This window comes from Hipposideros armiger, unplaced genomic scaffold (assembly GCF_001890085.2).
Source record: "Hipposideros armiger isolate ML-2016 unplaced genomic scaffold, ASM189008v1 scaffold_143, whole genome shotgun sequence".
NCBI classification, from domain to species: Eukaryota; Metazoa; Chordata; class Mammalia; order Chiroptera; family Hipposideridae; genus Hipposideros; species Hipposideros armiger.
In genome coordinates, this window is record NW_017731493.1 from 1,472,654 (window position 1) to 1,488,569 (window position 15,916).

The 15,916-nt window shown below is 36.8% G+C and overlaps 1 protein-coding gene across 1 annotated transcript in view; it reads right to left on the reverse strand.

Annotated features, from left to right (window-relative positions):
• Positions 1 to 15,916, reverse strand: part of HDAC9 (histone deacetylase 9) — an 820,423-nt gene that overhangs the window by 247,044 nt on the left and 557,463 nt on the right. Inside the window, exons 15-16 of the mRNA XM_019650652.1 lie at positions 15,022 to 15,155; positions 1,782 to 1,902 (exon numbers count right to left, since the gene is read on the reverse strand). Coding sequence (XP_019506197.1) covers positions 1,782 to 1,902; positions 15,022 to 15,155 — 255 coding nt within the window. The remainder of the gene's footprint in view (positions 1 to 1,781; positions 1,903 to 15,021; positions 15,156 to 15,916) is intronic.

Consider the following 15,916-nt stretch of genomic DNA (forward strand, 5'->3'; position numbering starts at 1 on the left):
TTTCATAAGTAACCAGTTCAAAGTTGTCAAAGATTGAATTTCATTTATTTTACAAATATATCTTTTCTCTTAAAATATGGAATAATGGTGGTTTTGGAACATCTCTCAAACACCTACCTGTAAGTTCATCCCAGTGAAATCCAAAATACCTTGTCCTATGCCTAGGTTGATTTATAGTTTGAGACCACAGTAAAAATAAAAAAGGGAGGGGGAGGTTAGCTACTTGTTTCCTCATAACTAAATTAAAAAAAGAATCAAAATGAATACAACTTCCTATCTTTAAGTGTGTGAGTACTCTGACCTTATAAAACCATGAAAGTTAATGTCTGGTTTACTTCATCTCTGGGTAAACCGTATGGGATTATTAATTCACGTAAAAATAAGGACACTTATTATATAGTATCCACAGCAAATGTAGTACTTTATGTAAACAATCTACATGTGCAGGGAAGGATGCCTTCAACAGAAAGAAGAAAAAAATAAGAGAGTATATATGTTTAGGTTGACTTATTTGCCTTAATATTAATATATAGATGTAATTCTATACAAATTGTTTTTCATCCTCAAATTTATATAATGTTTTCTAAAAATTGAGCCATCTTTATGTATTCTCCTGTCAATTTCTTCCCAGCACGCATGCGTGTGCACTTACACACACTCACCCATGTGCCTTTACTTCATAAATTTAAGGATGCCTGCCATTCACTGCTTTTTAAAAGGCAGATTGTAAGCGTTATAATGGGTAACTTAATTTCCCCTTATTATTGTTTTCCAAGATGCCTGCCTAGTACATGTCATATACGTGTTTTTGAATTGTTTAGGACCAGTTAACATAGAATTATTTTGAAGTAATATTGAATTAGGTGAGAGAGTCCAGTGATTTGGAACTGACCTAATAGGTTTATTTGAAAGAAAGGGACAAGAAAAAGTCCTAAAATAACTTTTTTTAGTTAAAATACTTTCAAAAATATCCTTTCAGCATACATTGCCATGTCATGTGCTGTTATTCCATTATAAAAGGTTATTAATAAACTTAATATAATAGAATTGTTTCAGTTGAAATAGGTTTTGTAATGAACTTTTTCCAAAATCTGTTATTTCTCTCATATGAAGTTTATATAAAGCTGTGCAACATTAATTTTATTTTAAAATCTGATGGCAAAGGTTTGAAAAATCACACATTAACTAAAAATTATGCTTATTAGTTTTTTACATCTGCCATCTACTTTGCTATTTAATTCCACAGTTACGGCATGCATTAAAATGATTACATTAAAATTTAAAATGCAATCTTACTATAAAATGTAGTATTCTAGGCATAGTAATAAAGAGTTTTCCCTTAAACTAAGTTGTACTATGCCCTCTGCCTGCTAAGGTCATAGAAAAAAAGAACCAAACAACACAAAACAAATGGAAAAGGTGAAGATAAATTTGCATAAAGAATGTGAAAACCTTTTTTCTTTTCATTTAAAAATGTAAGCAAACATACTCAATAATGCATTTATTCCGGTACGCTAAAACACAGTGAACAAATGCTGTTCAAATAAAGATTCATTGAAAAGTAAACATCATGGAACTTGCATGGTCATTTTTTTCTAATGCAAGATTTTTAAAAAATCTACATTGGCTTCTATTGTAAACGGCTCATTCCACAGAGCAATGCTGATGGAAAAGCTGATTTTTTGTCACACTGCTTGCCAAGTATTCTGAACTGACACCAGCCTTGACAAATGACAGTGCTGGAATGTGCTGTTCTCAGTAAAATGGAGGCCCATACAGACCTAGCAGTGTCCTGGGGTCCAGCTTCTGTCCATCCAGGGGGTTGGTGCCATACAACAGTGAGTGATGTGCAGAATGAACAAGCTGTATTTCCTCCAGGCTGGCTTTTCGACCTTGAATCCGCTGAAAGAAAACAGCAGAAGCTTACAGTATTCCACTGACAACATCTAGAAGAAAATAAGGCCCCAATCACATTGAAGATGATTAATAATGGGCTGAGTTTCATCAGGTAGGAATGTGACACTGATTTGCTTAGTAAAGTACCATAATAATATTTGAAAAATGAATGCAGGCAAGGTTCAGAACCAATGGATTGCTTATGTCTAAATGAGCAATTGACATAAAGCATATTCTTCTTTGGCATAAAAAATAAATCTATAACAAAGAAGCTAATAATTAACTCCTTTGTAAAAGTATCAACTTAGAAACAGATATGATCTATGGTTTAGTTGAGAAGTAAATTCATTGAAATCTTATTTTACACTCACCTGCAAAAGTTGTTGAAACAAATTCCTTATTGCTTCTTAAAGGACTGAAGTACCAATACATTTTAACATATTTGATTATAACAAATATGCTGATCACTTCATGTGCGTGCACCTCAAAGCAGTGTTAATCTAGACCAATGTTACTCAAAGTGGGTCCTATGGGATCAGTGACAGTCCAAGAACTGTTTATGAATGGCCTGGGATGAGGTCTATATAGAAATTCGGAGTAAATATTTAGAACCTTTTATGGTAATTTGATAGACTATTTTTTATGTCTGTTGAACCTAACATAATCTTGTCTCACATCTTCAATGTTATTTCACTTTTGTAGTATTTCATGTTAATGTATTTTATAAAAGCAGTAGTCAGTAACAGAATGGAAATTGAAAACCTGCTCCTTAACCAGAGATAGTTTGAGGCACTCTAGACTCAATATTTTTACACACACACTGGACAGATACTTTCACTTCAACTAAGAATGGTCCTTTAACAAAGACAAAAACTGTACATCAAGTGAAACCTCAGTCAGTCAATATGCAAATCATTCTTCCTAGCCACATTTCTCAGGTGGCACATCTGCGAGCCCAATAAATACATGTTGATGTATGAAGTTAATTAGCCTTACTTTTGAAAATTGCTGTTTCCTAAAATTACCTAGATGGTATTAATATTTCAGTAAAAATGTGTATCACAACAAAGTGCTTGTAAGGTAATATATTAATAGAGAACTATGTACAGTGAAATTCAAAGAGAAACTGCTCAGGGAATGTTCTGTCCTATTCTTGACCATGGAATCAAGAGTTGACATGGAAACATCAGGTGACACCACCACCTCTCTCTGGACTGGGACAATTCCCTATTCACCCTCCCTAATTTAAGGGGATATGGCTGCTGTCGATGTGTGGTTCACTGAAGGAGCATGCCAGGAAACCTCAATATACTGCTACTTCCTAGGGGTTTACTGGGTAGTGGGCAGAGCTGTGCTTGTCACTGAAAAGGAATCGTGTAACAGTGAGAGAGGAATGGTGGGGAGACCTGACGGGTAACAGGTCAAGGTAACAAGAGTGACAAAAACCAGAAACTTCTTGACACTGTGCCATTATGTGCAAACAAACAAATGCTTATGGAATTTTCTTTGTCATAGTATTGAAGTTCCCTCTTTTTGATACCCAATTTACATTTCTCAAAAAAGTGGAAATATGTTTTAGAGACAATATTCCCAGGTAGGTATTAAATATTGACATTAAACTGGATAGGTAATGCTGAAGACTAAGGCAAATTTAATGGTGGCCATCTGGTCAGCCATTGCTCTGGTCAACAAATAAACAGGTAATTGACCTGGACGGCTTGATGGTAAACATTACATTTGGAAACATTTATGGAATACCAGAACCACCAAAGAATAAATTAGGATGGCAAGTAATGAGATAAAATTAGGAAGAGAAAGTTCAAAGTCAATATGAAAGGGAAACATTTTAACTGTGAGATTTCAGCTGGTGGAAAATCCCCCAAGATAAATAGTGGTAACTCCATGGTCTGATCATCTAAAATTGGAATGAGCAGAGCACTGGAAACCAGACTGTGGCAACCAGTCGTAGTCTGGCAGAATAATGAACACAGCGAAATAACAGGGCTTCCAGATCTCATTTCTATGAATCTATGACATCCATGGCCACTAATATTTTATATGCTGATACACTGAAACATCTATCTATATCTTAAACAGTTGTCAGCTCTGTAGCTAATAATCAGACCCGCATTTTGACGGGGATCATAAAGCTTTATCGATTTTGTTTCCCTTTCTCCTTTCCTCTCTATAGTTTTTCAGCTCGAAATTGAAGTTTTGCCTCTGCTATCATGTCAAATGCCATTCATAAGAAATGCATCTTTATGTTTTCATAAACTAGTCATATATGTTTACAACCATACATTCCATGCTTATCCCACCTCCTTCCTCATTCGCCTACAATCCCACTAGCATTCAGGCTGAATAATCAATCACAAGATAATCTGCTAACAAGATTCAATTATTGGCAATTATATATCAGCTCAAGCGCTGATAAATCAGAAGAGGACACCTGCTGAATCTCAGTCATCCCCTTACATAAGAGCAGTTAAGTAACAATGAGGACGGAGCATCTGGCCCTGCCTATTCAGCCTTTACTGATTCTGAGAGTATTTCATTCTTGTTCTCCCCCATCACTATTAAAATGTAACACAGTTCATAAGTTTTCACTTTGATTTCTTTTCTCCCCTCACCCCCCACCCCCACCTACTTCCTTCTGACTCCCAGGAAATATTTTACACTGGCTCTTTTTATTATTATAGACTATATTTCCTTGGAAAAAAATAATTACACTAATTATAAGGAATCTTATATTTAGTTCTTAACAATCGCCTTCTACTTCTGTGAGTGCTGGAGAATTAGACCCACAAACAGGATGTACATGTCTACAGAAACAGAACAGTGAAGAAAACAATTCAATATGAAAAATGTTTCTACCTGGAAAAGGGATCTGGAGAAAGCCTGTTTGGAGATTTATATCTCATAGGGGCACTGCTATGGGAACTTGGGGGATGACTAAGCTAAAAATTCTGAAATGGCAACAGCTTTCCTTCTTTCTTAACCCATATATCTCCTGGAGTAGTTCCGTCTTGCCTCACTTTTATCAGATGTCTTCCATTTGTCAATTTCGCTTTTTTTGTCCCTTTCCAATTGAGGTCTCCAATGGTTTTCATTTTCTGGTATTATCATCAGTGATTTATTATATTACGTGTTTATGCTTAAATATAGATATTTTCATTTAATCCCTTCCCATATTTTCTACTTCCTGTGTACCCTTGACTCCTTCATGTCTCTCTCATGATGCTCTCTAGAGTCAAAAGTCAGCAGCGTAATGAGTCACAAAATAGGATAAAGTGGTCCGGTAATCATAATTTAGGGAGATACTGACTTCCGTTCTCAGAGATAGTTACTCTGCAGGATGCCTACCCCAAATCATCTATGACTCTGACCAAAAGGATTTCGGAAGAATTCTGAGTATATTTGGAAACGCAATGCATTTTAAGCGACAGTGTTCATTTGGGTGTTTCTTGAGATCTCGCTTGAGATCCAAATATAGGTCTTCAATACCTTGCTAATATAGGCCTAAGAAAGAAAGTGTATATAGTTTTTCTTTCATGTTCTTAATAAAGAAACCCCGTCACGCAGGCTGTGTGTGTTCATTATTATACTTTAATTCTCTGTGGCTTGCATTCAGGCAGTTTCTTCCCTGAAAGTCGTTAATGAGCCCTGAGAACTTACTCTGTGCTAAGCACCTGAGGAATAGGAGCTGATTTAGTTCAAAGCCCCGGTCTACATTCAGGTCTGAAGCTGGACTAACGTAGTTTAAAATGACCATATCATTGAGTCACACAACACACCATGGCTCTTTCCTAAAGAAATAGTCTTTCTGAAATAAGGCCCGTTAATGCAACCTGATTAGAGAAGGAATGTTCTGAACATGATCAACAAAGTCAGACTGTGACAGGATAAAATGCAGCCTACCCACACCCACCCACACACAGAGCACACACACGGTATAGATTCATTTTTTTTTTTTTTTCTGCCAAGGAGCAGGGGGAAAAGGAAACAGTTCTATTCCTTCCCCTCCTGTGTTCAAAGCCTGGATGGAGGCCAGTGTCCTAATCAGTTCTCATTGGCCCTGGAGGAATCAGAACCTTTTGTAAAATATAATAAAGGGCATAAAATCATGATAAAATGCATGAAAAAGCAGTGCCTTTGGTTAGGGAACTAGAAATAATTTAGCAGAACAGATGGATTGCATTGGTTTGGTATTATTGAGGACATGAAAGGGCTCATTTTGTGGCAGTTCCAAACTAAGAAAATGTCCAACTTAAATTTGACAAGTCAAAGTACCTGCCTCTGCTGGGGGAGACCCCATTTTCTTTAATCATTTTCAAAGTGGTGACATATTAGGCAAGAATTTCCACTGAAATATCTCATTTTCTGAAAATATTTCATCCAGTGTCCCTAAATAGAAGGATGCGTCTTTGTTTTTTGGGTTTTTTTGCCTTCCAAAATCCACAGGGCTGCAGACTTACAGAATTAAAGAATCATAAATGACTCAGGAGTGTCAAAGTTACCCTTTGTTACAAATTCCATCCTTGACATTTAATGAATCAGTTCACGGCCTGCTTATTATTCTTGATACACTTTTCTCTCTTAAACCAATAAAAAAAAAAATCTGGTCTTATGCTCATGCCCAAGTGTACCTACTGGAGTTTTCGAATGCTACAGCCAATTACTTTTTATTACATAAAAGACAGTTTCTATCCCCTCCCACCAAAAGCATTCTCACTTTCCATCTAGCCTTCATCTTCTCATAATCTGTTCTCCTCAGAGTTTTTCTTATAAAGAAAGGGGAGTGAAAAATGGAAGGCTGCGAGCAGCCCCAACAGGCCTTAGGTGCTTTGCATGGGTCACACAGAAAGAAAGTGAATTAAAGTTAGGAGCCCTGAGTTCTGAGTTCTGACTCTCATGTGTCCTTAACATGCCCATAAGCCAGGCTGAGGCACCTTCCTGGACTACTGTTTCTTCACTTATAAACATAAGGAGGTTTGACCAAATTATTTTGAAACTTCACCCCACTTTTAGCCCTTAAAATAATAAGATTCGATATGAAATAACCTTATACACAATAAAAACTCAATAAAATATCCTTTATTTTGATTTATAGATTTGCCTTAGGCAAGCAAATATAATAACTGAAGTGATAAATTACTATGGGTTGAGTGAGGCAAGAGGGGGGATCTGACTCGGAGCGTTTTCAAAAGGACTCTAACTCTTCTTTGAAGCCCATTTTTATATGCTTAAGTATAATTGAAAAATAAGAGTCATTTTCAAACTCATATTCCAAATCTGTGACAACTTCAAAATAACGAGCACTTCCCTCAATTTTTAAGTTTCTTTTTTATGTACGTAACCTCTGGGTTCATGTTGCTTGAACAAACCACTCTTGTTGCTCAGGTAAACGCTTATTTCTGTTACCCTCCCCTCTCCAAGTGTTTGACTCCATTCAGCTGTTTGTCTCTATCTCATTAAGCTTATGAAGTCAAAACTTCATCAACTTACGAAGTTGAGTTTCTAAAGTTGCAGTGATTTTTAACATTGGAATCAGCTGCGGAAGTTTAAAAACGATCAATGGCTGGGTCCTACCTCCAGAGCCTCCGAATAACTTTGTCTGGGTACAGCCTGGGCATTCAGATAATTTCGCACCACACTGTGGATTTTAATGGGCAGCCTAGGTCGAGAGCCACATGTTAGAGGAACCTATCCATTCTTCCTGCTCATAAGTGAATTCAAGATACTGACACTGTACTGACCAACATTTGGCATTACAGTTAAAATAAATGGTTGGCACAGAGAAGGTTGGGAAAAAGGCCTATCTGATCTTCGAAATGACAAGTGCCGTCTATGTTCAAGTAATACTGCTTGATTTAATCATTACATTTTTATTTAAAAATATTTCAGGGCATAGAGCAAATTCAAAAGCTCTTCAGAAAAACCCCAAATGCCATTCAATAATAAAAGCCTGAGTGGTAAAAGCATATGTACTATATATTTTTTAGTTTTATTTTTACCCATTTCAAATCATTATGCTCATCAGGAAGTTAAAAAGAAAAGTTATCTCTTTGTGTAACTGCTCAATTTTCACAATTTTTATGCAACTGACTCTCCTATGTTGTCATTATTTTTTAAACAACACTGTAAATGAACATTTTAAATGTTTGTGCTAAATCACTGCTTTTTAAAAAATAATAACCATGTGTAAAACAAATTTTGTCACAATAAATATTTTGTGTTACTTTAGCATTACGAATTTCACATGGTTGAAAAATATAACTATTCAGTTTTGTTAATGAGCATTTTGTTAAAAAGTTGCTGTTTAAAAAGAAAATCCTGCATCATTTTCCTAATGGACTCAGAAGCAGCATGTCTTATTTCCTGTTATCGGTTGTTTTCCACATTAATTCTCCCTTTTTTGCAAAATAAAAATAAAAACAAAAAATTCCCAATCATCCTAATTCTGATTACAGGCTGCACAAGGATTTTAAATGTATTTTTCTGCCTGGGTCCACGTGACTGTGATACACAAATTTCTTTCAGAATAATGACATAATGTACCCTGCTTTACTCATCACGTCTAGATCATTTGCACTGCTTCCCAAGGCTGCCGTATCCTTAGAGACAATTCACAAGAATCCCTGTTTCAACTGCTTTGCGGTTAGGTTCTAAGACACAAAGACTTTTTTTCCCCCCAAACTAAACAAAACAGTAAGCTGTTATGTGCTGCCATCTAGTTAGATTACTCTATAAAACAAATGTTTAATTGAATTTCCATTAACTTACAGGAGTCAGTGCTTTGCATCACTGGTGTCAGAAAACCTGCACATTCCAAAAGTGTTTCTCCAAAGGATATTGCATTTCATTAATTAGATTTGTAAAAGGTATTTTAAAACCACCTGTGTGTGGGAGGGAAGGTGTACTGCAGACCCTACGCCTGAACTCTTTGGCGTCTTAAGATTTCACACTAAACCTGCTCTTCGCTTTTCTCATTGGAACTGTTGAGACGCCCCAGAAGGGCCACAGTAGCTTGGTTTTGTGTCCCAGAATTGTTTTGTATCACTAATTACTTCGTGTTGGAACTTGCATAAAAAAGTTAAACATTTCAGCACAGTATGTTGCTTATGGTTTTTACTGATGAATTAAGCGAAACAAACTTATTCACTCTTAGTCACAAAGAGGCAATGCAAATTCTACATAATGTGTAATCCAACAAAAGCATTATAAAATGTTATTATTCCCAAAATAAATGTGAGAGCAAGCAAATGTCTGTGGGTGGCTTGGTGGGGCTGAGAGTCATGAGCACTTCTGGAAAAGGACTGCGAGTGCATTTCTCACAGACGACGTGTCAATGTCTGCAGCTTTTTAAGCACAGAAGAAGAGTGCATCCTTTTCTTCAGGGGGACACGCTTTGGAAACCTAGCTACCTACCCCAAAGCTTGTTCTTCAAAAGGGAGACCAAATGACCCCTCTAGATTTATTTCTTACAGTGACAAGAAAGCTGCTGGTGCTGCTTTTTTGCTTCCAACAGAATCACTAAACTAAGTATGAATGATTCAACAAGGGAAACTTTAAATGGTATTGGCATGAAGGACTACTAAGCACCTTGACTTTTTAAAAACAGTGCCACGTCATGCCAAAAGAAGTTAACCCATGAAACCGCTGTAACCTAATATGTAGACTAATGTTTTCTCTGGCTGCTAATCAGGAGAACTAGTAAGCATAGCCAATTTACACTATAGCTTAGAAACTAAAAGCAATGTGTTTACTATAACAGTCTAAAAATTTTGTCTACTCTTAACCAAAGAAAGTGTTCTATTCCAAATGAACTCCTTAGCCATCTAATTTCATACAATATTAGAGCTGGAAGAGACCCTTGCAAACACCCTAACACCCTCATCTTACACATGGGAAAACCAAAGATCAGTCAGGTTCAATGATTTGACAAAAGTACACAGATAATGAACGGCAGTACTAAGGTCAAATCTAATGTGAACAAGGGCCTCTGAAGAGTCCACTGTGATTAATTTTCTACACTGCTAAATGAAATGACACAATGCATGAGTTTGATTTGTGGATCAGTCTATTGTTTTGAGACAATTCGGGCCCTTTTAATGTTTTCAAATTGTTACCTGTTTTCTATAACATCATTGTTTAATTGTAAAATTAAAAACTACTCTGTTGGTTAAGGAAAGCTGACCCTTCTCTGTATGCCGGCAGAATTGAGACTCCTTACATTTTTGTCCCAGCGAAACAGTAAAGCAAATAGACAAAGGAACATGAAAAAAGACAGAGGGGAGGAGGATGAGATCTGCAACATGAGGTCTGGGGTACTTCCTCCGTTGCACTCGTATATTTCTTCATCTCTTGCTCAGAGGGCCCTGTGATGCTGTTAAGACTATGGAGGCTGAGGACCATTGCTTTTCACTTTTTATTTCTTCCCCCAGCTCCATCAGTAAGAGTCTTTAAAATCACTGCAATATAAAACTAGTGACTCAAAATCCCTCAGGAGTTTGTAATTATATACTCGTATTTATTGACGTGATGATTTGATTGGTTGCTGATCCCACCAGAGGGTAACCTCCTTGAAGGCAGGAGATGCATCTTCTTAGCACAATATCTACAGCTCCTAACACGGAAGCCTAGAAAACTCAAATTCCTGATAAATACTGTTGAGGAGATAATCACTGCTCTCAAAGTGCGGTGCCCAGGTCAGCAGAATTAGGGTTGTCCAGATACATGTTAGCAAAACAAATTCTTAGACTCCACTCCAAGAGGACCCCACTCCTACTGAACTGAAACTCTGGGGTTGGAGCCCAGCAATCTGTTTTAACATCCCCCCAGATGATTCTGATAAATGCTAACATTTGCGTGCCATGGTAATCAACCAGTGAATGCCCTTTATCTAGCCACAGAGTCCTACTTGCTGGCCAGTTGTGTGTCTGCAGAACTCTGTCACCTCCTTTTCTAAAAGCACAGGTTGATCACTAGCGTGGATGGCTACACAGGCCTGGCAGGAAAATAGTGTTCAAAGATAGCATGTTGCTATCTGGATATTGGGAAACAACACATTGACGCAGCTTGTCTGTGTTACATCTTATTCGATGATATCCTTTTCTACAAAATCTAATGAAAGGATTCAGTTGAGTTCTTATTTCTCACCACCAAGAGAGGAATTTGCCCATGCTGCTTAGGAGAGAATGATAAGCTAGACACAAAGGCTGGCACTCAAATCCCTGGAGTCCCAGAAGCATGAATTTTACCTTTGCAAAAACACTTTCCATAGACGTAACCAAGGAACAGAGATGGACTTGAACTTTTTGATAGTCTTAACTGGACAATTTAGAAAGGCAGGCCTGATTCTCTTTAAGTCCTCGGGCCATCATGGTAAACATTCATTCACATCCAAGCAGGAACCTAACTTCTTCTCTTGAACTGAAAGTCAAGTTCAATTGGGAGATGCTGTCATTGGCCTTGAATCCCTCAGAAGGCTCAAAAACACTAACTAGGAAGCCCATTAGCATAGGAACCTTTTTGCCTTTCAATCAGATAATGCCTCCCCGTGTGACTGACCAGTCGCCATTGATCGTGTGCTTTTCTCTTGGCTTTTCAGCAGCTGCTTGTAATGCGTTTAGGTGAATGGTGGAAAGGTTTGTGGTATGTTTCTGGGTTGGTTTGTTTGTTTCCCACAGCACTGAAATTTTCAAAATAATTTGGCCTGAGAGAGAAAGGCTAGTTAGTATCCTTGCAGGAGAGTTTAATAATATATTAATTAATGTGTATAGCAGAGTTAACAAGTGAAATACAAAACTTTAAAAGACAATCCATAACAAGCATGTATCAATTGTTTCAGCTGTGCTTACTGGGGCGAGCACTGGCTAAGGGGAGAGATTCTATTGTTTCTGAGTGGGCTTCAAGTGCTTTGTAATAATCTCTGCATGTTCGCTTTTTATTTCATTGCCTCCCCTACTTTTCTGGTAGAAGCAGTCAACAAGAGAAAATAAGTCATGTTTCTGTTGTTTCTATGTTTTATACCTTTTGGCACAAGGTTCTACCTTATATAGAACTGCAAGTCTCTACAAAAGGATAACATTTGTTTAGTTAATGATCATTTCCAACAAATTCCACTTTGAATATTCCTAAAAGTATTCATGCAGAGGCAAAGGGGCATTAAATTCCCAGGTATCTTAAAGTTAAATTTTTTTAAATGGTTTTACAAATTCCATTTCATGTTTTGCATTAGGTCAGCATAAAGTCATAGATATTTGATAATACAGGAGCAAAGAAATACATATTTCACCACTTGTTAAGAAAGCAAACACCTGGTGAACTGCTCTCAAACTATGTGAAAAGAAAGCGTATTCTGTTTGCATTATTGGGAAGTTTTGGGTCAGACTTTTGTGCTCAGTCTTCATTATGAGCAAATCCGCTGATCTGAGCTTTCAAGTACATTATTTGTTAATTGTGTGATTGTTTGCCAGAGAGACTCTTATTTAGCTTACTTGTCTGGGGCTAGACGCCCTCATTCTCACCAACCCCGCAGTGCTTCTGACATTTCACCCTAGGTCTGCTAACACATCAGTCAGTGTGTTGTATAAATTAACTTTTATGGTTTCAAATAATACACAACTAAAATAATGTGATGTATGAGGAACTGAAAAGGAAGGCTGATCAGAAAGGGATGATAACAGACAGATTTTAAGACCAGTGTGGACCATATTACATCCCATTTATTCCTGCACTTTGCTCCTTTCATAAACAGTGCTCCTTTCGATCTGTTTGATCCCTAACGGATTTAAGGAATGCCACGTTCTAACAGTGCACTCGAAGGTTGTGACCAGTCACTTTTAATTTGGAGCAGCGGATAAGGTGCCAGGATACAACAAAGATCTGAAAGTGAAAAAAATGTAAATAGCAGTATCTCAGCTGGCAAAAGCACAGAACGACTGCCAAGCTGGAAAACGCCTATAGTAGATGCAAAGGCGAGCTAGGACTGTTCAGTAAATGTCCATTAATACCAGTCTATCACAAACAAATCCCCGTGTTGGTTAATGTCGTCTGTTTGGGATTGTGTGGACAGCAGAGTGGTTTGGCCTCCAAACTGCATTATAACAACCATGAAACTTTAAAGATAACACCAAAATTTACCAGAGTATGAAGGCCTTCCACCATATACTACCATGTTTCCCCAAAAATAAGACCTAACTGGAAAATAAGCCCTAGCATGATTTTTCAGGATGCTTGTAGTATAAGCCCTAACCCAAACATAAGCCCCAGTTAAGATCGTCACCCAGACATGACTGTTTGAATAAATGTAAATTTTTATACATGAGTAAATGAATAAATGCAGATTGTTGGAGCAAAAATTAATATAAGATCTGATCTTATTTTTGGGGAAACACAGTACTATGGATGCTACCAACAAAAGATGAATAATAGACTTGCACTCAGGAAAGAATCAGAGAAATAAATCTAGCTCAAATTCCTTCAGTTTGGGGTCACTAGGTAAAAGGTACAGTTAGTCAAGAGCAGAACTTGAAATATTAAAAACGTGATAATTCAATTACAAACACATAATAAAACTTGTGAAAACAATCTGTACAGACTGCTCTGGTGTATATTCATTCACAATCCAAACTGCTGAATGACCCATAGACATTATCCATGTTTTGATGTAAAGAAAATAACCATTTAGTTCCCCTGTAAGATAAATTATTCATCTTCAAAAGAGAAAATCAATAAAGAAAACTTATCCTTAGAAATGAACACATTGAATGAATAACTGCATCTTCAAAACTCAGTTACTTTCACTACTTTTCAGAGAAGAAAGGTCAGATTGATGTAACTCATGCTATCAAATACAGGCAAGTGCTTGCTTCTAAGAGACATTCCGTATGCTTCAGCATTTCTATTTCAAGTGAAATATTTTACAGGTTCACTTTCAACTATACATTGGCTTTGAATAGGAATTTTCTGACTACATTTTGGACTGCCAAAAATAAAATAATTCAAAAGCAGTCACAAGAGATGTCTTCTTTATTTTATCAAAAAATAGTAAATTCGATAGGGTCTCAGTATATCAGTTTCCTCATGACATAACTATAATCAAAATATTACCCATTTAATTTCTCTCCCAACTGGTGAAAACTACACTGGATTCCCTTCATTGATCTGCAAAGAAGGACAACAGAGCCACATAGCAGCATGCTAAATTGTCAATCTGTAAGAACAGCGACCCTAGTTGAATTGTGAAACTCTGCAATTCTAGAAGACATCTGGAACATAATATAGACCCAGGAAAAAATACTTCTGATAAATAAATGTTGAAGTAACATGAAAAAATATATGGGGAATATTTTTCTTTCAAAAATATTTTAGACTCGAATATAGAATGTTACTGAACCTTAGTCAACAATCAACCATTATACCAACTATATCAACAGCTGCTGGATGTTATATACGTGTTTTGCAAATTTGAAAATGGGAGACTTTTCAATTATCATTTTTATAATTAACGTTTGAAAGCCTAAATAAACAGATTTTTCTAAATGAAAAATGGAACTCATCAGGAATTCATAGAAATGAATATAAGGAAACATTGATAAAAGTATTCAAACCTCTACCACAAAAAATATAAAACCAGCCACTTCAATAAAAAGAAGTGACTATTATTGGTAAGAGGACAGTTAATCTTTTAAATGTATTCATTTCCTTGAGATGAAGCTGGCATATATCTGAGTTCAGAGTATAGCTGATAACAAGAAATACCAACTATTTAGCATTTAACTTTTTGTGAAGTTTCTCAGACAACTGACTCAATAAATGATACCTATTTGAAAACAAGAATGCGAGCATGTGTACCAAAAAAAAACAATGCTGCAATAATAGCACACACACACACACACATCAGGCAGCTGCTCGTTCAGTCCATCCACACTGACTGAGTGCCTACTGTGTGTCCAACCCAGAGTCGGGTCCTAAGTTCCGTGCAACTAGTGCCTATGATGGCCATCAATCACAGCGTTTGTGCTATGGCGTTAACATTTTTCTACAACTACTCAAATGAGTACTGGCCTCTTTACATGATTTATTTAAGTAAGTAAAAGAGTGTGGCCAATTCAGGATTACCTCACATTTATTCAGCAGCCCAGTTTCTTGCAGCCGTGACCAGATGCTCTGTATTCGTCCAGCATGCTCAGGGTGGGCGGTGGAACTGCCACAAATGCACTGGTGTTTCAGCATCAGAGGGTCATAGGCAATTCCTCCGGGACAAAGAAAACAGCACACCACTGAGTAATGACACAAGCTAGATGACAACACGATTACTCAAAACAAGGCCTTGCTTTTAAAATAAATTCACAAATAGAGAAATAATACATAGCCACAAAGTCCCAGGGGCACACAAGCGCTATTTAGTCCTGTATAATTGTGTGTGTGTGTGTGTATGTGTGTGTGTGTGTGTATCAGGGATGCCAAAGAAATGTATACACATGACTTGTATTCATCTTTTGTTATTGGTATATATTGAGTATTACAACTTTAATACAGTTTTTTCCTTTCTTAAAATATGTATACATTTTTTTGGCACCCGCTGTATATATGCAAAAAAAATCAACCCATGGATTAAGCAGTACTCAGACGCTACCTGAGTAAATCTGTGAAGTCCATGAACATGGCACTATTTTGAGAAACTTTAATTTTAATTAAAGTTTAAGAAACTTTAGTTTTAAGAAAGTTTAATTAGTGCATTTTCCTTTTCCCTTTGACTTAAGAGTATGCTGGAAGAATGTTGCTCAAGAGGGGAAAATATTTATCCCTGAGTGTCCTAAAATCACACTGAAGAATGCCATGTATATTTTGAAACCACGTGGTAAAAATTATGTCTAAAAAATATATCATTTTGCTGGTCCAAATAATATCCATTCTTAAGACTCACAGGCCTTCCAAAGCCATTCCTGGACCCCTAACCCTTGCATTTTCATCCTGAGCTTTCTTCTGAGCAGTACACTTATACACTGTCTAC